At 39.3% G+C, this 26590-nt stretch overlaps 1 protein-coding gene across 1 annotated transcript in view; it reads left to right on the forward strand.

Annotated features, from left to right (window-relative positions):
• The window catches only part of drd2a (dopamine receptor D2a), a 32725-nt gene continuing 6135 nt past the window's right edge, over positions 1–26590 (forward strand). Inside the window, exons 1-4 of the mRNA XM_037472393.2 lie at positions 1–885; positions 16207–16517; positions 22768–22877; positions 26376–26512. Of these exons, the coding sequence (XP_037328290.1) occupies positions 16239–16517; positions 22768–22877; positions 26376–26512 (526 nt within the window). The 5' untranslated portion in view covers positions 1–885; positions 16207–16238. The remainder of the gene's footprint in view (positions 886–16206; positions 16518–22767; positions 22878–26375; positions 26513–26590) is intronic.

The raw sequence follows: 26590 nt of genomic DNA on the forward strand, positions 1-26590 counted from the left end.
ACAGGCAGACTCCTAAGGTGAAAACAATACAATGTTGGTTTTTATTTCTCTCTATGATTGAGAGTGACAAGGAGAAATGGTTTAATACAGCTTGTGCGTAAGTCCGAATGCAGTGTTCACCACACTTTATTTAATTCTCTTTTTTTTTGACATCCCACACCGTTACCGATATCCATGCGACGCACTATTGCACTCAGCTGCCACACGACTGTGCGCTCAATTATTGGCAAACTATTTCTCAATGGAATCTATACCACTTCGCCACCACAGGACGCTTTCATTTACATCCACATCCGTGTCCTTTGTGTTTTTTAAAGTGCCAATAAGCAAAAGAAGTGCAGCTCGTGGAGCAAAGTGGAGATTGCATTAGACAGAAAACGCCAGGCAAACACATGGACAGAAGGTGTATGGAAGGTATCCCCCGTGAGGACACGGACCCTGTCAGGGTTAAAACAGATGTAACCCCGCCTAGATTTTTCCTCAGTTCTTCATAGTCGCCGCGTCTGGTGCCTCCGCCAGTACCGAAGGAAACTCCGTGCGTAAAGCTCCTGGACACCCGACGGACACCGTACAGTTTTCAACCTCAAGCCTCTTTCTCTCTTCAAGGCGATCGAAACGGAAGAAAGATCGTTTAACATCGAGAAAGATTTAACGATTGGAAGCAGATTCATTTCTTTTTCTTTTTTTTATTCTGTGTATTATGTTGGCTCGTTGACATTCTGTTCCGATGCCTCGCCCCCGAGCCGCTGCACCAACTCGGTTCAATTATAAAGAGTAAACAATGTGCAAAGCGAGACACGCCGTAGGAGCTAAACGTGGATTCTTCTGAATTGAACAGCCGGCACCTGTAAAAACAAAAGGTTCAGTCAAACTTATGGCGTGAAGGTAAGGCTTTTCGTTTCTTTTTTTGTGAGTGAGTGTGATGTACAAAACTTGATTTTTTTTAAAAAAGATATCGTGTAAAGATTGTAAACCATAAGTCTAAACATTGCAGAAATTGACATAAATGTAAAATAGTGTCCAGCCCGCCGACTTGAGTCATGATACAAAAGGGGGATAAAAAGTGATGTATTGTCATTATCAAAATATAAACTTTCGAGATGAATTGACTGTAGCCAGAACACTCCGTTTCACCAAAGTGCGTTTCGTTTTTTCCATTTCCAAATGAACACTGATCATTTATTTGAATGAGTTTGAGCCTGAACGCGTGTAACACACGCATCTGTATTATGGCTGATTTATTCCTACAGCAGCTCAGTTGTTGACAGAAATGATCCCGCTCTGGCCTTTGGTGTAAAACAACCCAAAGCACACATTTGCGCTTTGCCGCAATTCAGGGCCGGAAAAGTGCTCAGAAGTGAGCCGTGACTTCATGTTCAAACCTCGCCGTGTGGCACAGTGTCCCTTCCAAGCCACGGAGCGCTGATTTCAGATCTGTTCGGACCTTCCAGTGTGTGATTAGCTGGTTTCTCCAGGGACGCGGCGCAGGTGACTGACTGCTGTGTTCTTGGCTGAAACAACCCTGTATCCTGACAACCTTCGCTCAGCAGCCTTGGCAAGTTAGAAAAAACAAACAAAACAACAACGGTGAAAACCACAAAGAAGGGCGGTTCATCATCAGCTCCCATGATAAACCTGTGTTGTCTCTCTTCATTTATTTTAATGGCCTTTGTTTTCTGGTTGGATATGGCTACTTGTATTTGGCCTCTCAAAGCTTCACAACACAATTTCAGGGCTTTCATTGCCAGTTTCCAAATAACACTTTATTTATTAATAACCAGTAAATCATCAGCTGCTGTAAGGATCTTTGGAAAGCTCAACCCTGGTCGTAACAGCCAGTAGCCAAATTACTTCTGTCAATAAAAATGACACAGTGCTCATCCATGTGGATTCTAAATCCTCCTGTCTCTTCTCTGTTTGTTGTAAAGAAAACAGCATCATCAGAGTTGCCCACTTGTCAACTTAAATCTCCTCGACGCGAAGGAGTGTGAACTGTTCCGATCTGATATGTATCTTCACATCGCAACGACTTTTAGTTTTTATCAGCAATGTACACAAAGGCGGTAGATGCATCAGCCCAATACACATTACAAGCGCAGAAGGTGCACACACACACGGGAGCATTTCGGTCGTCTGTACATGGCTCTCAACATGGCGCCGCCTGAGCCAGCGGTTTGCGGCTAACTGGGCAAATTGGGCTAACTGGGCTAACTGCGTAGCTTCAGCTACAACGCTGGCGGTCAGCTTGGCATTATCTGCAGTAAGCAGTGCAGGTCTTTACTGCTATATTTATGTTCAGATGTGTCTTATTTTATATAAGAGGTACAAAGCCGAATTAATTGATGCAGAGTATAGTCAATAATGACATTAAAATTCAGCACCCATAATTGTGATTATACGTATTCAACAAAAAAACGACACCATGCGGCAGTTTGTGCTTTTTTAATGAAATTACAAAACCAAACAAATTTCAATGATATATACAGGGTTCTAGAACCCAAATTTGATTCAACTTATTAGACAGACACCAAACTGGAAGAACGCGTTTCTGTGATCGACTGCCGGTGAAACCAAAGGTGTGACGTACCAAATCGTTTTAAATTGAAGCAGTACTTTCAGTTTGACAAATTGCTATAAAAAAGCAAAAGAATACGCACTTTGCTTTGTCATCAATGTTTTTCTAAATGTTTCTTTTCTTGGGGGGGCAGCCATTTAGGAAAAAGGTAAACTTCTAGAGTAACGTAAAGTTTATGATTAAGTTTGACATGTCTTAATGTCAGTTAATGACTATAAGTTGGTGTCCTGCATACTAATATAAATTTGTTTGATGCTTTCAGAAAACATTATATATGTCAAGCTTCAAAAACACTCATCATAAAGCATTTAAACACAGATCCCACAGCTATGGTGACTAAAGGAGAATTATTCAAATTTGGGAAAGGGTCCTCAGGGAAGAAAAATAGTTTGGACCAGAATAAATGGAATAAAAATAGGAGAGTTACAAGAGAGCTTCTGTGACCTTCGCGTGTGGTTCTGTCTGAAACACGATTGAACTAAGAGGAAACATAACCTTTAAGCACCAAAATCTCAAAATGGTCTCCAAATCACTCACAGATGTAAATTACTCTTAACACATGTAATATTTGTATGTCTCAGCATTATTGCATAAAGCTTGTGAAGCCCAAAGCCACCGGTGCAGCTCCACGTGCGTTTCTAGTGTGTTCCTGTATCTGTTTGTGTGTGGCAGACATGTGGTTCTGCAGCTCCATTTTGTTTTGACCAGTAAATCATTTAATTGTATTGAGTCTTTTTTAGTGTATCGGACTGGCCTACATCCTCTCCCTTCTCAAACCCATTCCCTAGCATGTCAAATACGTCAACAATCCGGAGACCAGCAACCAATCACAAAACAGGATGCATCAGCCAGGCATTAAAACCATTTGATTAGCCATCTGCTTATTGTCCAGTTTAAAGTTATATGTTTTGAAAGTTTTGTTTCACAGAATATTTCATTTTAACACCAATTTTATTTTCTGTCACCCATATTTTGTTTTCATTTTGGGGGCTCTCTCTGTATTCTGTGCTTTTACAGTGCAGTTACATCTGAATAGCACCTTCATTTTTAGATTTTGAATACATCCACATGCAAATACACAAAGTTGTTAAAGTGACTGCCTTGCTGTTGAAAGTCGACAAAAATAACACATAAAATGCTGCAAACAAACCACTGAATGGAAATGCAGCATAATGCATTTGTAATTTGGAAAACAGCCTGTTAGTCTTTAGAGTCATGATGAGCAGCAGCCAGTAAAAACTCAGGCTCAACGGTCAACCTTTCCATGATTCTCTTTCTGATCCCCCGGGGAGCTTCACACACACATACAATATTTCCCCAAAGAGGTGTGAAAGTGCTTCAGCTACAATTAGGCTGCATTGTGAGAGGATACCAGCCCCCCCCTCCCCCCCAGCCCTTTTGTGAGGGCAACAACATACTGTACAATTGGATAAAAGCTCTTGTGCGTGTCATACAACTACACAACGACTGTCAGTGGACGTTTCCTAATTGTTTGCGGCTACACCAGAGCTTTATCAAACAACCATGCTAAATTGCTTAAAGACCATGGGAAAGCATCCCCATGGGAGTAGGGATGCTTTCTATTTTCGAGTGAACCAACTGGACCAGAAAATAACAGACGAATGTTAAGAGAAAGGGCAAGCAATGAGGCCTAATAATACAAGTTTAAAGAAAGACCTGAATGTTTTCTCGCCAATTATCCTGATGTATAGTGAGCTCGGTCAGATGCTCTGAAACAAATTAGTAGCCCCAGTTCCTAATCATTCCAACACCAGCAAATGGTGCCTGACACACACGCAACCTAAAGGTGTGTGTAAAAAAAAAAAAAAAAGACTTACACCTCTCACTCACTCTCGCCTTTTAAAAGGGCAAAAATTAAAAGGTGAAGTGTGGTGGCGTGTCACATTTAAGCTCGGCGTGACATGACTCATGCGCCGCTTTGGACAATCTTTTTCGACCTCTTGTGTCAAGTGCCAGATGAAACCCGGGGTTGTACCAAACTGTCTTTCGGTGGCAGCTTCCTTGACATTTTCTTCAATAGTCTGGGAATCTTTTTGTTTGGTGAACAAAGCAAGCATAGATCCACATGTCTCTGTGACCTTTTGGTCTCAGCTTTGATGAATTATTCCTAAATCCAATACTTTCTTACCATCTGTTAAGGTCTGAAAATAGCCCACGGACACCACAGGTTTGAAGCAATCAGCAGCAAGGTTTTCAATTGATTCATATTAAACAGGGTGATTAGTCATCTTTTCTTTTACTGTTATTACTTACGTAAGTCTATTACATGATATTACCATAGTACGGAGCATAGTACAAGCAATCTGTCTAAATAGTTATCCTAGATTACTACTAGACTCCAATCATAACCCTTGAGGTCAATGCCTAATATCAACCATCTCAAGAGAGTTTTTGGCCCAATCACATTCAGCAATGTTATTTCATTGGATCATTCAATAGCAATCACTTGAGAATTGTTGCTCCTGCATAACAGACCTTGCACAAATAATAATAATCAGTCCATCAGTGGATTGTTCATGGAGCAGTGATTGATATTGAAATCGTCTTTGGCATGGAAATTGGGGAGAGATTTTCCCCACCTGCAGCGGTTCCAGAAACAACTTAATCTATTTCCAATTCCCTGTAAATGAATATATTTTGGTTTTCAGTCAATCCCTAAATGTGTCTCCCCCGTTTGTATTTTACTCTATGATTGGTGTTGATTTTCTGGTTATTAAACTTGGTGACACTGCTCAAAATCTTTAACAATTTGGGTTACACTCTTTAATCTCACAAATACAAACATTATTCTCCAAATTCATTTTTCAAAATGTACATTAATATTTTCACAATTCATATTCACGTGTTTGCTTCTGCAAAGTAGTGATACTGATGCAGATGCATATTAGATTGATTGTACTTTTTTCAGACATCCCACATCTCACAGTTAATCTCTGCCATGATGATGTTGTATTGTTGTCACAATTTGGCTGCACATTGTGACAACAAACTTCATCTTTCTAGCAAACACAGAGAATGGTTAATGTGATCACAGAAAAACACAGGTATTGCTTTGTCCATTCATTTGTTATTGATGTGCTAATCATTAGTGCAAAGACACACTGCATCTCTGGTCACATCATGGCCAACGACTCAATCCAGGACACGTTGTGGGTATGCAGAATTATACAGTAAACTGCTTAAGATCATTGAGCCGTCGGCTATAACATGGATTAGACAGGAAAAAAGCAGTTTCATCACCCCACCTCTACAGCAGTTGCAGACGGGCACGGTGGGGGCTCCTACAGTAGCACTTGATTTCCCTGGGCCTTCCAAGCCTCTGTTGAGCACGCAACGTGTGTCAGTTTGAGCAATGGCGCTGTGTGTGGACGTCTGCATCCATTCCTTTGTGCTTCTTGGCTTTTAACGCAAAAGCAGCCGGGAGGTGGTGTGTGTGTGTGTATGTGTGTGCGCGTGCATGCATGCGTCTGGGTTTGTGTGTGAGAAGTGTATGCGTTCACAAGAGAAAAGAGTGGTTGTTAGGTTGGAGCTTCCCTACAACCTAATGAGGTCGATGGAGGCTTGTTTCAGACCTCCTTCCGCTCCTCTTCCAGCGGGCGGATGCGCCAGCGTTTTTACCCTCATGGCTCGATTTGAGTGTGTAATGGCTCATATCACCACTACAATGACCTTTATGTCTTACTGTATCAATAACATTGATGCATAGGTGAAATTTGTACCCCGAGGGCTGTTGTCTTTCTGTATGAGGCATCAGTGACTTTTTATTTAGCCCTTTATGTATGTTTGACTTCCTTTCTATCAATCTAACTCGTCTGGAGGATTCCCGGATGGTCTCCAATATTTCACTTCTTTCTGACAGCATCTCCAAAGTAAAACATCCCTTGACAGAGGAAATTGTGTAGTCTAAATGCCATTTCCTTTGATATATGTTACTGCACATGTCAGTTATGCCACTTTTTTGAAGTCAGGGGGTTCAGCATGCTGATACAACAAACTGGTGAAACCAATCCTGTATTTTCTTGGTTTTCTATTTTGATTCCTTAACATCAGATGGTGTGTAAAACGATGAATTTGATTCATCATTTCAAAATCTTTCCCTTCAAAGTTTGTTTAAACCAGATCGTTGCTGCAAAAATGCCTTTTTTGTTTCATATAAAAAGGGAAAGGCAATTTGCAGTATATCTCAGAGGAGATCAAACTGAATACACATTTAGATAAGAAGGATGTTTCAAGTAAAATTGTTTGTAATTGCAGAGAGAAAGGGGACATAAATGCAACACCAAAATGATGACAGTGTAATTGCTACCCCTGAATGTACAGGTTTATTTTCAGCACAGTAAAAGTCACAGCAGCCACCACCTACACAGACAGTCTGTGGAAAAGCCGTTTCACAATTATGATGAGCAGCGTCCTCACTCAACTCAACGGCATCAAAAGTGAGCATTTCACGAGAAATAAAATAGTTATTGACTTGGCCAGCGTCAATGATTATGACCCAGCATGTAATGGGTGCTGAGGCAGATGGAGAACTAATTGGATGAAGCGTATCTTAGGTTAGCATCAAACACTTTGACAGTATTGACCCAGCGGTATCAGCTCGAGGTTTTGCTTCCCCTTTGCATATGCTGATACTGGGAATTAGAAAGAGATTTAACGCAAGCAAGACCTGGAAAGTAATGGCAAACTAAACAAGCTATCTGCACCATTAAAACGGCATGTGATTATTATTTACTTGCACAAAAAATAGTAGTCGAAAATTGCCAAAATGGTGTGCATGTTTTCTGTTTCATGCAAATGTGGTTTGTGTTGTGGGTGTACAATTCGGAACTTAGGGTTTGAGAGAGCTGTGATTCAAAACAACGACATTGCTCATTAAATGGAGTAATGTAAGATTAACAGGCCGTTTTTTAGCCAGGTTAAATATAACTGATGACTGCCTCGCTGCTGCATGATTGGATGAGATTGTCACTTCAACAATGAAACTGTCCTATTTGTTTTTCTCTTTCTGATGCTCACAAGTTTGCAGACGATTCAAAATATCATATGAGATTTGATAAAATTGATAAAATTAAACAGTTTCTGTTCATGAAGCAGCTTCAATAAAAACAAAACCCTAAAATAATCTGTGAATCTGCCCCTTGATTCAGACCTGCTCAAAATTGAGTGGGTTGCACCAAATGTTCAGAATGCTGCTAAAACAAACAAACTGAAAGGGAAACATAAGCTCCCTCTTGAAAGTAATTATGATTTGACTATTTTTAATTAGATGTTTATAACACTGGGTAAAGGCATGCCTGTTTTTCTCCCCTTAACACAAATATGTTACCCCCTAATTAAGTGCTCCATTCTTACAAAGTAATAAGAAACCATGATTTCCTTCCTGTAATCTTAAACATCACAGCAGAAAGTAAACTATAACAAATAACGCCTATATATTCATTATTTGTTATTCACAAATTAAGAGTTATTAATACTAATGTTTACAAATCAGATGATTTAATCAATATGAATATTATAACTTGGCAATGCTTTTCTAAATGTTTAGGTTAGAATTCATACATTTAGTATGTATTGGTCTGTTTACAGCCATTTCTACATGGAAGACATGTAGCCACTTGGTAAAAGACAGACAGCCTCACATGTGCCTAATGTCAGTTTTTCGGGGGCAGTTGGCAGCTCGGGTGGGCAGAGAAACACTTTGTCACCAGTCAATACTTGTTTACCCCTGTTTTTATAGATCTGTAATGTGGACACAAATTGCCTTAAATTGGCATAAATGTGATAATTGAAAATCACATAGCTCTTCCGTGAATTTCTTTTTCTTTGTTTGAGCTTGATTTCCTCATTTTCCTTTTGTATATGATTTATTAAATATTGAGCTTATATTTTGGAGAATTCCACATTGTTTGGCACTTACTCATGTTACTCATGTTACTGGATTTCAAGCTTTGTGTATATGGAACTCAGAGAGTTTGTGTAGGCCAATCTTTGGGAGTTGACTTTGACCAGTTATAGGCCCTTACACTCAACACTAGCCATCAGCACCACTGCAAATTGTACTTTGGGTCAGCAGTAGAATCTCATTTCCTGCTGACCATACTCACTGATATGCTTTCTTACATTTCCATAGAAAATGGTCTGCATGTTGAGGTAGGTTCACTTTTAAACTTTTAGGTACATTTTACTTAGTTAGTATTTTTATTTTACTTTTTACTTCCTAATTGTTGAGCTTCTTGAATTGCTCCACTGGATCCCAGGCTGCTTGGTGGAGAGATTAAATCTAGTAAATTTGAGTGGTTATGGTCATGGTGTCTGTTTATTCCGTGTACAGCGCTAAAATGAAAAAAAGACGAAAATATATTTATTTATTCTATTACAATCCTGTTACGGTACCTTGTGTTCCAGATGTCAAGGTCAAACCTTGTTAAACGAGGTAGCGAGCGGGGGTCGTGGGCCATTCAGCCTGCATAGTAGTCTTTGTGGTGGTAACACTTCCACAGCACAGATGCCACACATCACACTGTTTTCATTACTGATTTGCCCAGTCCATGCTTGTTTGACTTGACCTTGGATAAAAGGATTACGTATAACATTGCGTGGGCACCCTTGTTACATTCCCTGAGCCAGTTTGTGACTAATGTAATTCTGCGTGGGGTTGTATTACTAGAGTTGCTGTTCTGAGATTTTATGTTCCATTGCATTTCACTAGGTGTTCCAAACTTTTTAGAAATACACCTATCTATGCATAATCTCTGCATAATATGCGCTGTGCAGTGATTCTTAATAGTAACGAAGTGTACATTTTTCTCAGAAGTTTCCAGTAGTGCGGCCAATTTGAAAACATTGTTGTTCTGAAGTTGTTGTGTGGAGTTAAATTTAAATTGCACACTATATTGCATTACACATTATATAAATGATGCAATCATTTTCACAACTTCAGCACTAGTAGTCCATTTGATACATTTTTAGCTTTGCTTTCACACTTACTTTGCTTTGCTGGTTGCCAGGTTTGTTTAACAGGGTTTAGGACATGGAAAGCACCCACTCAGCTACCTCACTGTGTGGAGTGAACTGCATCCTGGTCATTTTATGTATACAGCTTTGTGTGAGAGTTTTTCTGCGTTCCTATTTACTGCTGTTTTTTTCACATTATAATGCAGCTTCTGGACCAGAGGCGTCTGGCGCTGTTTGCTCTCTCCTCAAATAGACATAACTAAAACAATAGACACACACAATGAGTCACATTTTCGCAAAAGCACTGACAAGGGCTAATTACTGGGGAGCCCTTATAGAATAATCTACCAAAATTGAGGACAAAAATATTTTTGTGATTCTATTTTTTAGGAAATAGCAAACTGCATGTATTATAGAATGCAGGGAGCGGTGAGTGAGAGATGCGTTTCAAAGCAGAAAATTGCAGCACATATAAAATTAATTGTAGAGAAACTGGTATTGATCAGCAACACCTTTACAGATACTTAAAGGTCTTTTGTAGTGTGATTAAATCCACAAAAAAATGAATATAGAATAGCTACAAATACTCTAAAGTGCAATATGTATAACTGTGTTTATAAAGAAATGTAGAGCAGCCTGTTTCCCTTCATGACCAGATTTGGAATCTCTGTTATTACATAAGGTTGTGTTGCACCATTGCACAGAAAATGTTCTGGTTTGCTTCACTAGTTCTATTGTTATACTGTACTTAAACACTGTAGCCTCTTAAAATTATCTGTAAAAGATCCCTTTTTATAAAATGGAGCATTTGTTATATTCTCTAAAACATGACCTAAACTGTGAGCCGTAGTTCACCTCTAATAAGTTGGGTTTGTGCTCCCATAAGCTCTTGTTTCCTGCTTAGTTGGTCCAGCAGTATGAATTAATCACACAGTGAAGATAACACCAGACTTGACAGGAGGCCAATTGCCAAGACTTCCCCTCTAAGAATTTTGCTTCCTGATCAAATAACTTTTTAGGCTGTTTTCCTTCCTCAAAATCCCCCAAATGAAAACACACTAGTGCTTGGCTTTCATCATAGGATGTTACCCTCAAGTATCAATCAATTCCTTACAAATTCTTAGCCTGTTCATTGTCCAGGACAGTGGTAGGAATCGCTGTAATTGAAGTATTCATCAGTATTGTCCAAGGCAACACACTTCATTCCAGTTTATGGCACTCCACCTGGGCTTAGGGTCTTAAAATATTTTTTTTTAAAATAATTTACAGAATGGCTTATACAAATGAATGTGCATTGTCCCTTTTTAAAAATAAAATAAACAAACATAGTATTATGCTGGTTAGCTCTTATCCCCAAATCTGGTTTGGTGAAAGTAAAGCCTGAATTCACCAAGTCTCTGATGCTGCCGGTATCACTACTATTAATACCTCACTGAGCAAGTCTGTCACTGCACAAATGAATGCCGTAACAAACTTTTAAATAAGAGTGCAAATTCATCAACTTAATAGGAATTCCTCACCGCAAATTTCCTCAGAAACAGATATAAAAAGACTGCTGATAAGAAACTGCATCTTTCCTTTCTTGCCCAACCCGGTAATAGAATATGCATTACATATATAAGATTGTGGGTATTTTTGGGGTTTTGCATCCTTCAAAGTCCACAGAAATAAAAGGAAGTCTTCCAGCAGCATTTGATTGTCCTTTGAAATTCTGCCGTGGAAGCATCCTTCCCCGCCTTTGAGAAGCGTCCATTGACTTTAGACTATTATTCCAAAAGGGGAAATTCATCTGTGCAGCATTGTATTCAAGACGTTCAAGACAACCACACATATATTCAGCACACACTATGACACAACAACATACATGCCAGCGGGCCTGTTGTTTAAGGTGGTTATGGCTGCACAGATCAGGCTTTTCTCAAAGCAAGCCTTTCTGCACCTTTTTACTCTCTCCCTGCACCAAAGGTCAGGGACGTAGTGATTAAGTAAGTGAGTTGTGTCCTGTTTCATTTAAGTTGTAATATGTGCAATGGCCTTATTGTTCAGCTCTGCGAGGTGGAGCTTTAGGAGAACAATTAACTTGGCGGCTATGCGTGTTTGGCCTGGTTAGTTAGTGGAAAACGTGTTGAAGAAGCAGGTGCGAAGGAAAAATGTGAGTTGGACAAATAATAATTTGATACAACAGGTGAAGAAGGGAGGAAACACAGAGTCCTTTGAGCTTACGGATGGCAGATTGTCTTTTTTAGATGTGGATGGTGCACAGGGTCGATTGTCAAGTGGCACGCCGAGGTGTTTGTAAACCGTTTTCTTCCTATTGGCCGCTGAGGTGAGGATGGAACAATGCATATGCTTCAATTGGTCTAATGATCTATGAAAGTGCATATCCTGTTTTTATATTATCACCATCCTAGCAAATGAGTATACCAAAGAAAGGAAAGCATATTGAGGGAAAAAAATGCATTTACAGGAAATCTGGTGCTTGTAAATACTGGTGAAAAGGTTTCCTTAGCCGGTTAAGCCATCTTCAGTTGTCAGCGGGTGAAAGGCTTAAGGTGAAACAAGGGTGACGGCTGATATGTTCACATCAGCATTGTAAATATCAGACCCGCGGTGGTTAAAGGCATGTAATGTAGCAACACTGACAACATCATAATGTCAGACGGGTATATTTAGTCAGAGGTCAGATGTCTGTGAATAATTTGTCCTAATTCAGGGGTATATCCTTCTCCATTTACTGCTGGGATAATGTAGAGATGCTTTTTGGTTGTTGTTTTGTTCCTTAAAACAGTTATGACACATCGATGCCTGCTAACCAGTGAAACCTAAAACAGAACAGAGACTCAGGTTCGTAAAAAAAGATAATCTCCAATCTACTGAATCAATAGCAAGCAGGATGTGGGTGATCTTTACCACTAGTCTCTCTATCTCCTGATCTTCGCTCATTTCTTCTGTCTGTCAGTGTGGAGATGGTGTAACTTCTTGATGATTGGAAGCCTTCGGTTGGTGTTAAAAGCAGAGAGGTTCACATTAAGAATCATAACAAAGGGCCCCGGGGAGCCCAGGTATTGGAGGAGGAATTGCAGCAGGGACACAGCAGCGTATTGTTCCTTTTTTATTAGGGAAGGAGTTCGCCTCCTGGAGCTCATTAAAAAGATTGAATTTCTCTTTGGCATGACAGCTAACCACGAGCATTACCTCAAGACCGAGCTGCAAGCGTCATAGCAACAGCCTTGAAAACGACACAATGACACACATACAAATCAGTGTTGACTAAAATGAAGGGCATTGTTTACTCAGTTTTGCTTTGAGTTGGTCATTAATAGCTGGAGAGGTTGGAAGAAGATACACATTTCTAAAACATTACAATTGTACATAAATATTTAATTTTTGAAGAAAGCAAACACACACCTTCCCACACAGCTTGACCAGGTGCCCTCCACTATTGCACTTGACACTTTTGAAGGGGATCAAGCATTTCCATCACCTGCCTCTCTCCGTAGATGCCTGTGCAGATGTGGGAGAGATCTTACTTAGTGCTAATTCAGAAAAATGTGCCGCTTGTTAGGGTATTAATGAATATAAATAGCAGGGATGCCTATTGATATTTTAGAATGTAAAGGGGGTCCACTTTGTTGAAGCTTCCTTGTGAAAGGCACTGTTTAAGGGTCCTTTTACGTGACCCCTGACTTATCAAAGGAGAAGTACATGATTATAATCGTAATCAAGTACACTGGTCACTAAGGGGTCATAAAAAATATAGGATATTAAAGATATCAGATTGAAAGCAGAGGTTCCTTTTGATGAACAAGCACCAGCTATCAAACCAGCAATGACAATAGTCTCAAAAACTGTAAGTATGGAAATAGACCCGGCAAATGAATGAGATTAGACATCTGCAGGGTACACACAGACTGATACCCCAGAGCAATGGTTACACATCTTAAAAGGAGCATTCCTCCCTCACCCACTTACTCTGTTTCTCCTCTCACTGCTTCATCTGCCTCATGCTATTTCAATCAGAATCAGAATTGGCTTCATTGGCCATGTATGCTTGTGCATAGGTTTCATCTTTGATATGATTTCATTTGACCATTTTTTGGTAACTTTTCTCAATTCTCTTAATTCTATTGTCTATTGGGCTCAGAAAACTATGTCTTCAGTTGTAATCAACAGCATGTAGTTGAGTACATTCTTCTCCTATGAAACCTCTCCTATGCTTAGGAATAACAATCCAAGCAATAAGCCGCAGAAAATACATTTGCAGTCAAAGTCAAAAACTATCAAAGAATCTGTGAAACATGTTTTAAAGGTCCTCGTGGTTGTCACGATCCGGCGCTCCTCTTACCCTGAATACTGAGGCCGTCAAATCGCGACCCCAAATCCCCCCCCCGTTTACTGTCTTGTTGGTTTGTTCCGTTTTGTGTCTGCCTATCTGTTGTGCACGCCCACTTCTCCCCACACACCTGTGTCTGGTTACCCATCAAGCTGGTCTGTATATATACCCCTGTTTCCTTTGTGTTCCTTGCGAAGTCTCGTGTATGTTAATATCACATTCTAAGCGTTAACCGGTTTTGCGTTGTGTTGAAGACTCCTTGTTTCTTCCAGACCTCGTTGCCTCCTGCTTGATCCTTGTCGTTACCTTTGCCCATCTACCTGCTCCTGGATATTGACCTCCTGCCTGTTTACCGGATACGTCTAGCCCACTCCCTTTTGTAACTTTGCTAAATAAATCTGCGCTCTGCGCTTGGGTCTACTCCTGCACCCTGTGGTGCGTTACAGTGGTCCTTTGAAAATCAAATAAAAAATCAATAGAGTTTTTATATGACCCTGAATATGAAGAGCTATACTCTGTGTTCATTTATTGGCTTGAAAGGGCACAAAAGGATCCTTAAAGAATTTGACCTTCACAAGTCAACATTTAACCACATGAAGGTGAAAAAAAATCCAGTTTGCTGCAACATTCAGTTTATGGGTTCCATATTAAACTCAACAAGGTGACAGGAGGCTGTAGGGCGTGTTTTCAGACATCTACCTGGCTAACCAGGCTTCACATGTCACATTGGCTAAAACATAACCTGAATGTATGCCCTCAGTTGCCTGAAGACCAAACACAATGTTTTTGAACAAGAAAACCCTGCTCAGCAGCACCAGGGCTTGGAGTAGAGGTTTGCAATTGTTTCATCTCTATCTTGATACCTACTCACCCTGCCTGTATTAATAATGCAGCAGTTTTTTTGTGGTGCTTTAATTCTTCCTTCTCTTCATGACAGTGAAGAGTCCCTCAGAACGGGCACATTTCTTTTCCCCACTTTTTTGACATTGTAGTATAGTCATATTACGATTTTATTTCTTTTCACTTTCAGTTTGGTGTGACAGAATAATTAAAGTGGGCAAAAGCAGGTTGAATGTCCATAGAAGACAGTAATCACAAAGCATATTCCAGGGAGCATCCTGGACCTTTCTTCCCCTATCATACATGGGGATCAACACATTTCTAATTCAACCACAGTGTGTTGACATACATATTTTATGGTAACTAGTTTGTCTTTCAAAGTTTAACTAATATCTGACAAAACATCATGAAAATGACTCAAGTCTGCACGGTGGTATCATCTGAACTCATTGGGGAGATAGCTAAAAAGTGTACATGCACTGAAAGTGTTCAAATCAAAGCAATAAATAAAGGTTGCTGATGTCAACTTCGCAAAGACAAGCCATTTTGGACTCAGAACGTGAAAAACTGTGAAAAACTGGAAAAACTCCTAAAAAATAAAAAAATAACTTGTACCGTTCCTTCACACCTTTACTTTGATTTCTGCACAAATGTTCTTATTAAGAACAAGACTAAACCATTCAGTGCTTTATTAACCCAACAGTAGGATTGTGAAGTCAATACTTTTTCTGACAGGAAACCAGTGTAAAGACCTGAGAACTGGAGTGATGGGATCCATTTTCTTCATCTTAGTTGGAATTTGTGAACACAACGTTACAATAGTCCAGTCTTCGAAGACGAATGCATGCGTGTTGACTGTGTGTGATCTGAGCTAATGTAAGCCTGTAGATCTTGAACAGAAGGGGCCCCAGTATTGACCCTTGGGGAGCACCACAGTCAGTCCAAGGGTGAAATGTTTAAAAACTATTGACGTAATCGCAAAATGAGGTCCTCATCACATTAACAGTCCCTAAATGTACTGCACTTCTGTGGCAGTCAATCTGAATTTTGCTTAAATTATGATAAATACTATAGCTATAGCTAAGTGTAGAGCAACTCAAGCCTTGATCGCACTTCTAAGGGTTTTGTTAAATATAATTTTTATATGTAATTATGTATTTCTTTATTAATTTTGCAACACTGGTTTACAGAAAATTGGCAATTCAGAGAGCAGGAGGACGTAGTGTCCAACTAAATCAGTGATGTGGAGAAACAATAGCGATTAGTGTCAATGTATTCAAGCAGTGAAAGTATGTAGTCAGAATAAACAAAATATAACCATTAATAACCTAGCAATTTCCAATCTATGATCAAATATGTTATAGTATATATGATGATTTATGCAAAATATTTAAGCAAAGAGCTTTTACTTTCTGCAATCACTCCAAACACTCACATGAATGCAACTTCATTTAAATGCTGTTTTCTCTCTTTTTGTCTGTAGGGCCCGACCTTGGCCTTCGTCACTCACAGCTAATGGATGTCTTTACCCAGTATGCCTACAATGACAGTTTCAATGACAATGAAACATGGAACTTCAACAGAACAGATCAAGAGCAGAAGCACCCTTACAACTACTACGCCATGCTGCTTACTCTGCTTATCTTCGTCATTGTCTTCGGCAACGTGCTTGTGTGCATCGCTGTGTCCAGAGAGAAGGCCCTGCAGACCACCACCAACTACCTGATTGTCAGCCTGGCTGTTGCTGACCTGCTGGTGGCCACACTGGTTATGCCATGGGTCGTCTACTTAGAGGTAGAATACACAACATTTACATGCATATACTGCTTACTAATGCTAGATTCATATCTGTTAAAGTACAGATTGACTCTTTTTCTGTTGTCTTTTGTAATTAAAAACCAAATAAATGGATTTGCAACTTGCAGTACAACATCTATGAAAGTGCATATCCTGTTTTTCCTGTTCTAGCAAATGAGTATACCAAAGATAGGAAAGCATATTGTGGAAAAAACATGCATTTACAGGAAATCTGGTGCTTGTAAATACTGGTGAAAAGGTTTCCTTAGCCGGGCAAGCCATCTTCAGTTGTCAGCGGGTGAAAGGCTTAAGGTGAAACAAGGGTGACGGCTGATATGTTCACATCAGCATTGTAAATATCAGACATGCGGTGGTTAAAGGCATGTAATGGAGCAACACTGACAACATCATAATGTCAGACGGGTATATTTAGTCAGAGGTCAGATGTCTGTGAATAATTTGTCCTAATTCAGGGGTATATCCTTTTCCATTTACTGCTGGGATAATGTAGAACTGCTTTTTGGTTGTTGTTTTGTTCCTTAAAACAGTTATGACACATCGATGCCTGCTAACCAGTGAAACCTAAAACAGAACAGAGACTCAGGTTCGTAAAAAAAGATAATCTCCAATCTACTGAATCAATAGCAAGCAGGATGTGGGGGATCTTTACCACTAGTCTCTCTATCTCTTGATCATCGCTCATTTCTTCTGTCTATGTTCTCACTCCTGGTATTATTTCTGACTATCAGACTCTGGGTCACGCTGTCTGATGTAGAGAAAGGCAAACAAAGACTTAAGGGACTCTAATCCCCCTGTGGCTCTCCCTGAGTCGAGATGATTGTGTTTCTAATCACATCATTACAGTGCTTTAATTCAGAGGGTGTCTACCAGTCTGCACATACAGCACACTGGTGACTAGCATTGTAACGTAATGTTATAAGGATAGTAATACTGTTTGTGGGTGCTCAAATTTTTGTTTTTTTACTTGCTCTCTTTGTTGATGTCGGCAGCTGGCTCCACACCAGGCGGCCTACATTAAAGTAACTTGGAAGGAAAACAATTAAAATTATCAAAGCATTAATCATTCACAATAAAACATTTATTTCAATATCATAGGAAAAGCAAAGCAAATTTAATTGTATTTCAACAACAAGCAATTTAGTCCTTCACATTAAACAATTAAAACCATTAAATAACATTGTGGAAAAGAAAAGGACATTTAAAAACAGATATTGAAAACAATAAACAAGAATAAAAGTGCAGTGTATAAAATAATCAGTAAAAAGTATGGAGTTAATCCATGAATCTGGTTTGATTAAAGGCTGCAGCAAACAGAAAAGTCGTCAGTCTTCAGTCTCCTTCTTTTAGTTTCTTCCATTTATATGGAGCAGAAAAACTGAACACTGCTTCTCCATGTTTGGTTGTGACTCTGGGATCAGAAAGGAGATCCGTCCCAGAAGAAAGAGGATGGATGGATGGTTTTTAGCAGCAGGTCAGGCCTGTATTTCGGCCCTTTACCATTCAGTGCTTAAAAAGTCAACAGCAGCATTTTAATGTGAATGCTTTGTTAGACAGGAAGCCAGTGTAGAGACCTTAGAAGTGATGGGATCCATTATCAATCTTAGGGAGGACTCGAGATTTGTGAACACAACATTACAATAGTCCAGTCTACGGAAGACGAATGCATGGAACAGTTTTATCAAATCCATTTGAGACATAAATTCTTGGATCCTTGATTATATTCTTCAGGTGATTATAGCCTGATTTTGTAGTCTTTCAATGGCTGTTCAGATTGAGTTCTGAATCTCCAAATACAACAAGATTGAAGCTGAGCGTTGAATTTCATCGTCCGTCCTTGGCCCCAAAAACAGATCCTTCTGTTTGATCTTTGTTTAATTGAATAGAACAGTATTTGTCCAATGTTTCATGCAGTTACCAAGCCGAATATAGTCATAGATTTCTCTGTTGCCTGCATAGTTATGATAGCATACTGTTCATCATCTTTATTATTGGAAGCATATTTCATTGAATTGAATGAGGACATGTGTCCAAGCTTTTGACTGCTACTGTAGATGTTGAACAGGAGAGGCCCCCAAATTAAAACCTTGGGGAGCACCACATGTCATTTTAGTCCACTCTGCTGTCAAATTAGCTACAGACAAAGTATTTTTGGTCCTACAAGTAGGATTTGAACCAGTTAAGTGCTGTGCTAAAGTCTTACCCAGATTTTATTTTTATAAGTGGATGTCGTTGAAAACCTTAACAAGAGCAGTTTCAGTACTGTGGTGCTGTCAAAAGCCTGCCTGGAAGACATAAAAACTGTTATTTGTGGCCAAAAAGTCGTTTGGCTGAGGAAAAAAACTTTTTTATGTAATTATAAAGGGGAGGTTTGATATTGTTCTATAATTTTTAATTGATACGGAGTTTAATTTAGCCTTTTTTAGTAGCGGTTTAATAACTACTGTATTTAAGGGCTTTGGGAAGACGCCTGAGAGAAGATGTGAGCTTCAGATGTTCTATAATGTCTTTCAGATTTTCATGGTTGATTAAATTCTGTCGTGATCTTTGATTGGATATCACTTAGAGACGGGAACAGCACATATCCTCTGCTTGGTGTGGAGGCACTTACTGCTTGTCTGATTATTTTTTTTTATTTCGTCAGTAAAAAAGAGAAAATTGATTCCATTACCAAGTGGATTGGATCGCCGCAGCACTGGAGGGATTATTAGCCCGTCAACGGTAGCAAATAATGTGTGTCTTTGTTAGTTTTTGCTTGTGATGTCAGAGAAGAAGGACTGCCTTGCATTTCTCACATCCAAATTGTATTTGGAAATTCTATCATTATAGATGTCACAATGTTTCTTTTTTTTCTCTTTAGAAAAACCCACTATGAACACCTTCGTAATACATTTTTGATCTCCAACCCAAGGCGAGATAGCGATTAAACCTTAATGACAATATCAGGATAATTCTCTCAACTCCCACTAGAACCACAGATGGCATAGTCACAGGCTGAGTAGTACTCCTAATGATAAAGAAACAATGTAAAGTTGGCCTGTTGCCCTCCAAAAAAAAACTCACTCATAACAATGTGTCCTCCAGCTAATTTATCATTGAACCTTGAGCGAACTGGTGTTTCTTGTGTACTCTGTTCTTTAAGCTCATTTTAACTGGACACTGAGGTTGAATCTACAAATGTTGCTATTTGTGTTAACATTCATTTAATGAGCTGATTGTGAAAACATTTAGCGTACTAATAGTCTCATTAATTATTTATGTGAACAATGGTAATCCATATGCAATAATACTACTCAAATGGATTGCTGAGAACTAAATACCAGCATTGTGTTAAAATTAAAAATGGATCACCCAGCATGTGTTTGGAGTGGGATGTCCAACTGATGGTGGGGCAAGCATATAACTAATAGATTTGTGTTGTGAAAGGGAAGGAGATGGTGCATGTTGCTGCTTTTTACCTCGTTTGGGAGGTTTTTAGTTGCTCATTTAGTTTCTGGACTAGTCTCTCCCATCAGAGTCATGGGCAAAAATCAAGCATCTTTAGATAATAAGAAAAAAAACACTTTGTAGTTCATTTGTAGAACTATTTCCTTTTCTGGTCTTTAATGGAAACATCAACCTCCAATCCCACGTCAGAGAAAGTCCTTTTTCCTTTTTCTTTTCAATTGATGCTATTTTAGTGTTAGTAACCATGACCGTGACCAGGTTTTTCTGCATGAACTTTAGTGAGAGCTTAGTCACAGAGTGTGTGCAGAGCATTCTACTTGCCCTTTATCATTAAATGCTGAATTAGCATTAATTGCCACAGTTCTCACTTAGTGTCAACTGTAACTGATTAGAGAGCATATAGAGGGAACTATACACTCACCGGCCACTTTATTAGGTACCCCATGCTAGTAACGGGTTGGACCCCCTTTTGCCTTCAGAACTGCCTCAATTCTTCGTGGCATAGATTCAACAAGGTGCTGGAAGCATTCCTCAGGGAGTTTGGTCCATATTGACATGATGGCATCACACAGTTGCCGCAGATTTGTCGGCTGCACATCCATGATGCGAATCTCCCGTTCCACCACATCCCAAAGATGCTCTATTGGATTGAGATCTGGTGATTGTGGAGGCCATTTGAGTACAGCGAACTCATTGTCATGTTCAAGAAACCAGTCTGAGATGATTCCAGCTTTATGACATGGCGCTTTATCCTGCTGAAAGTAGCCATCAGAAGTTGGGTACATTGTGGTCATAAAGGGATGGACATGGTCAGCAACAATACTCAGGTAGGCTGTGGCGTTGCAACGATGCTCAATTGGTACCAAGGGGCCCAAAGAGTGCCAAGAAAATATTCCCCACACCATGACACCACCACCACCAGCCTGAACCGTTGATACAAGGCAGGATGGATCCATGCTTTCATGTTGTAGACGCCAAATTCTGACCCTACCATCCGAATGTCGCAGCAGAAATCGAGACTCATCAGACCAGGCAACGTTTTTCCAATCTTCTATTGTCCAATTTCGATGAGCTTGTGCAAATTGTAGCCTCAGTTTCCTGTTCTTAGCTGAAAGGAGTGGCACCCGGTGTGGTCTTCTGCTGCTGTAGCCCATCTGCCTCAAAGTTCGACGTACTGTGCGTTCAGAGATGCTCTTATGCCCACCTTGGTTGTAACGGGTGGTTATTTGAGTCACTGTTGCCCTTCTATCAGCTCGAACCAGTCTGGCCATTCTCCTCTGACCTCTGGCATCAACAAGGCATTTCCGCCCACAGAACTGCCGCTCACTGGATGTTTTTTCTTTTTCGGACCATTCTCTGTAAACCCTAGAGATGGTTGTGCGTGAAAATCCCAGTAGATTAGCAGTTTCTGAAATACTCAGACCAGCCCTTCTGGCACCAACAATCATGCCACGTTCAAAGTCACTCAAATCACCTTTCTTCCCCATACTGATGCTCGGTTTGAACTGCAGGAGATTGTCTTGACAATGTCTACATGCCTAAATGCACTGAGTTGCCGCCATGTGATTGGCTGCTTAGAAATTAAGTGTTAACGAGCAGTTGGACAGGTGTACCTAATAAAGTGGCCGGTGAGTGTATATAACATTTAACATTATTTGAAGTTTCAGGAAAAAGTGAATTCAATTATAAAAATAATTTAATTAGGGTTTTAGTCATTAACCTTTGGACAGGCTTGAGAACGTGACATTGCTCCCCATAAAGAAATGTCATTTAATGTACGGTCGGAAAAATATCATTTCCAGTTCTTATATTGATGAAGTTTATTTTTTTAGTAAAATAAGACAGCCTATTTTAAATGAAAGATGAGAAAACAACTTACTTCTTCACTCTTATAATAAGTGGCATCTCAAATAGCTTTTTTTTTTCATCCATTCTAAATCATCACAGCTATGAACAGTGCTGAGCTATAACTGCACTTTCAAAAGTCTCAGATTCTCTTTTAGAATCTGAGACATTTGATTTCTTATGAGCCAAACATTAATATCCACAGAGCATGTTTCCTGCCACTGATGGGAATAGATCTGTGTGGCAGTCATAAGGGTTTGTAATGGATTTCAGGCACTATGGGTCTCTTTAATTGGTTAGCGGCTGCAGCACTGATTTGGGTGAGAGGAGCCACCTGTGGATTCTAATCACCTGTAAAGACAACAATGAAGTGATGGTTGAGAGAGAGAGAGAGAAGCCAAGGATATGGTTGACAAACATAAACAAACAAAACATGTATATAAAGGTTAGAGAAATGCGAGAGAAAGAAGAGAGGAGACGTTGTGACGAGGAGACGGGTGCTCATTAGTTTGTCGGATGATTCGCGATCACCGCAAGGGTTTTGGTCTCCAGCAACAACATTGAGCTGTCGTTTGATTTTGTGAAGATGTGTCCTTAAGACATAGATTAATATCTCTTATCAAAACCATGGCAGGAAGCCGGTTAATAGTGACACGCAATGCGTTCAGCTCAGCATTAACGACGATGGTGGTTTCTTCTTTTGGTTTGACTATGAATTTGAAAGCAATTGCATTTTGAATACAAAAGGGTTTTGCCATTTTTTTTTCCTGTTGTAATTTTGTTGGAATAATTTAAAGAAAAGTAGAAGGCAACAGGTTTTACTGACAGGATTGCTTTGTGTTGAAGAAATAGAACACATTATTTCTGCCAATGTGCACTGTTTTTGTCTTTTGATTGTTGCTGTTAACTACCGTTTGTTGATGTTTTTCTCTTCTAGGTAGTGGGAGAGTGGCGCTTTAGCAAGATCCACTGTGACATTTTTGTCACTTTGGATGTGATGATGTGTACAGCCAGCATCCTCAATCTCTGTGCAATCAGCATTGATCGGTGAGTTATACACTGCATTGATTGCTGAGGGCTGCCTTTCATGCTGTCTTCATACATTTTCTAGGGGAATGTGGCAATGTTCCCATGTCAATATACTAAAATAAAAACGTTTATGTCACACCATTCACAGCGGCGTTATTTCAGTTATTATCGCGGCATGGCATTCATTCAAAAACATTTGTTATTATGTGTTAACGCAGTTAGCTCAATGGCTCTGAGTAGGGTGACGTTGATGATTGGGAGGGGCGACTTCAACCAATGACAGTAAGACGGCTGCTGGGAAAGCTAACATGGACCTTACCAGAAAAGTATGGTAGCTAACATGGACATTTTCATTTTATGTCTTTTCCACGCTGCAGCGTTGATAAAGCCACAGTTATTTGTAAGTTGCATCACTAAAAATACATTTTATAGGGAAAGTAAGCAAGCTGCTCCCTGATAAAATGAACTCTTTAGGCTGGTAGCTATTCAGAAGAATAAAAAAATGGGTTTATGATTCTTAACTTGCCTGTTATAATGTTACATGGTAATCATGGAGGGTAATTTGTTTTTTAATAACTAGATGAAACGTTAATGTCCTGGCAGTGTTACAACTGTTACTATATACAACTTTTACTATGTAAAGGTAATACTGCCGTTTTAAAGCACCAGGATTATTGTTGCCCAGCACTAATATATATTTCTTATGGTATAACATAATAAAAGTGTGCATAGGTCATACAGTACAATACATTAATACAAGAGATACACATACAGATTTCAACCATCTATCACAGAAGCTGGTAAGAATTGGGCATCCAAAATACTGTATGTTGCAGTTTGCTGCCATATTAGTTGTGGACACTCACAGACGAACACAGTTACGCATAAAACCTCTACACAAAATACCAATTGGACCAATATCAACTATTTATAGCATGGCTTCGTGGTCCGTCGAGGAAAGTTGATGCCCTAACATGTCCTTTATCTCATCAAAACATGGAAAGGTTGCTTTTGCCACTTTGTTTCTTTGCATCAAAATACATTTTCAGCCTTTAGCTTTTAAATGCTTGTATTCATCAACATATCACTAACTGTGGGGTGTCTGCTGCTTGGTTCAGAGCCTGGTATTTTAAAGTGGGCACTTAAAGCTTTTCTCCCGCGGCTGAAAACAATTCAGTGAGCGTAAAGCAATAAGATAATGTTGCCTTTTAAACAAAACAATGAGAAGAAAAGGAGCTGCTGAGCTGAGTTGTCATTCTCTGCGTGTGTTACTACGAGTGACTCCTTGCATCTATGCGTTTGATTTGTGTTCATATAAAAATACGAATTATATAAGGAATAGGTCAAAGATCTTAGAGCCTGTTCTATTGAAAAGGACTTGCAATTCACAACAGCGTGTCGTCATCCTCCACTCATTAATGCTTGTCCAAAAACTGATTGACTAGTTGTATAACTAGCATGATCACTCATAAATAAAGAAAATTAAAGTGGATTAAAAATTGCTGAGTAGAATGGAAAGCCCAAGCTTATACTAAAGAACTATAGGAAGTAATCATGCAATGACAACCACAACATTTCCTTTGAAACTTGAGACTGACAATACTTGTAAGCAGGGACATAGAATTCCACATATTTTCTTTTTGTAGAATTTAAAAGTTTAATTTCATGCCCAATTTATCTTGGATCCATAAAGATAAGAACATCTAATTTCATGCAACATCGAAACTCAGCGTCATCACTCATGCGCACGATTTCAACTGTTACTGAATGAATTACTCCAGAATACAAACAGCTCATCAGAAGCTACTCTGAATAATCTCATGGCAGATCATTGTTTGCGTGTTTTTGAAATGAATGGGCTGAGTGGAATATTAATTTACCTGACTTGTGCATGTTTGCTGTGGATGAGGGAGGCAGTAGCAGGAGTCCCTTTCCCCGCCTCAAGTCCATCTCAGTTGCCGCTTGTATGCCTATGATTTAATGAAGTGAGGATGAGAATCACATGTATTTCCCTTCTATCAGTCAAACAGCTTCAGGTAACAGCCGTGTGTATTAATCAAAGTATTGTAGTTGTAATTGTAGTGTTTTTATCACCATTGTGAATGTGTCAACGTCTCATTGATAGACAAGACAGAAAACAACATTGTTAGAAAAAAAGCTTTGTTGATCCACTCACATACTCTTTAAAAGGAGAAGACTATAGAAAAAACTGCCTTTGTGTAGGAGGTGACATGAATATACGCTTACTATTATGTGATTGGACAGAGCTTAAATTATGCTGCCAAAAGGCACTTTACTTTACTCTGAGGATACTTTTAATGAGTCATAATAGGCACGTATTTATCAAGCATTACAGAGGAGTCAGGCCTCAACTTCCGTGACATGAAATAAGAAAAACACATATTCATATCTGTTTACAAACATAAAACTTCTTATAAATCCATGAGAAAAAACAACAGGCTGTTTAAATTGTGCGTACATTCATAATTGTTCATAATATTCCCTTCAGGTGACATAAAATATGATTATGAGCCTCAAAAAATCTCTAATAATTGGATCTGTTAAACCTGTTAATCTATCCACAAAATTCCTCTCATTTGGTATGCTGAAAGCACAGACATCTGTAGACGTGTTTAGACTGAGGTTGGTAGCGTGTCAGAAGATTTTATTTGAGACAAGATGCTGCTTTTATGATTGTGCTAATTACAGGTTTATGTACTTTATCTGATGAAACCCTGCAGTTAATTTGGATGATCGATTAACAGCTGCACTGTAACAACACTTGATGTGCCGAGCACATATTTCACATCCCTTTTTTTAAGAACTGCAGCTGAAATTCACATATCATTCACACCGTTTGTGGCAACTGTGCTTCAAGCATATGAGATGGAAGGCCTGATACCTTTTAATTACATGTAATTCCCTCCGAAATTTCTTGAAAAAATGCACATTGTGTTTATTCTTCAGCACTAATTAACATGTGGATTACTTTTCTTCTTTTCTCATGAATCATTGACAGAGCTGACTTTCTAGAAACCATGTTGTATGAATTGTTCTCAAGAAACTGGTACATAAAGATACTCAAACCAAACAGTCCCTGAAAAGTTGTGGCCAAAGTCCTCAAAAACTAAATTGCACAAAAAAACGCTAGCAGGGTTCAATGAAAATATCTTCGTTGGGTGTTAAACACTAGATTATACTTCCTCCTCTTCATGTAAACTGCAGTTCACAGTACATAGCTGTTTCCAAAGCGCCTGCCAACATCAAACACGTCCTGATCAAAGATGACAAGCAAGATCTCTCGCTTTTGCCACTTGTAGGCTTCATGTTCTCCGCCCTCTTTTGAGCTGAAATCCATTGATGAAGAAAGAGAACTAGTAAGAGAAAGAGGACACGTTCACTGCATCCTTCATGAATAAATTGAAATCCGTGCCAACAGCTTTCATACTCATAAAAAGTTGTTTGTATGCTCTTTTTGTTTGACATTGAAACGAAGTGGCTATTTTCTCTTCACAGTTACACAGCAGTTGCAATGCCAATGCTGTACAATACTCGCTACAGTTCCAGGAGACGGGTGACAGTAATGATCTCTGTGGTGTGGGTGCTGTCTTTCGCCATTTCATGCCCCCTATTGTTTGGCCTAAATAACACAGGTAAGAAAGGAGACGATTCAAACAATAAATGTTCTCTTCACGATGTTTGACTTGATTTGTGGAGCAATAGTGGCGCCG

The sequence above is a fragment of the Pungitius pungitius genome, chromosome 3 (assembly GCF_949316345.1).
Source record: "Pungitius pungitius chromosome 3, fPunPun2.1, whole genome shotgun sequence".
Classification (NCBI taxonomy): Eukaryota; Metazoa; Chordata; class Actinopteri; order Perciformes; family Gasterosteidae; genus Pungitius; species Pungitius pungitius.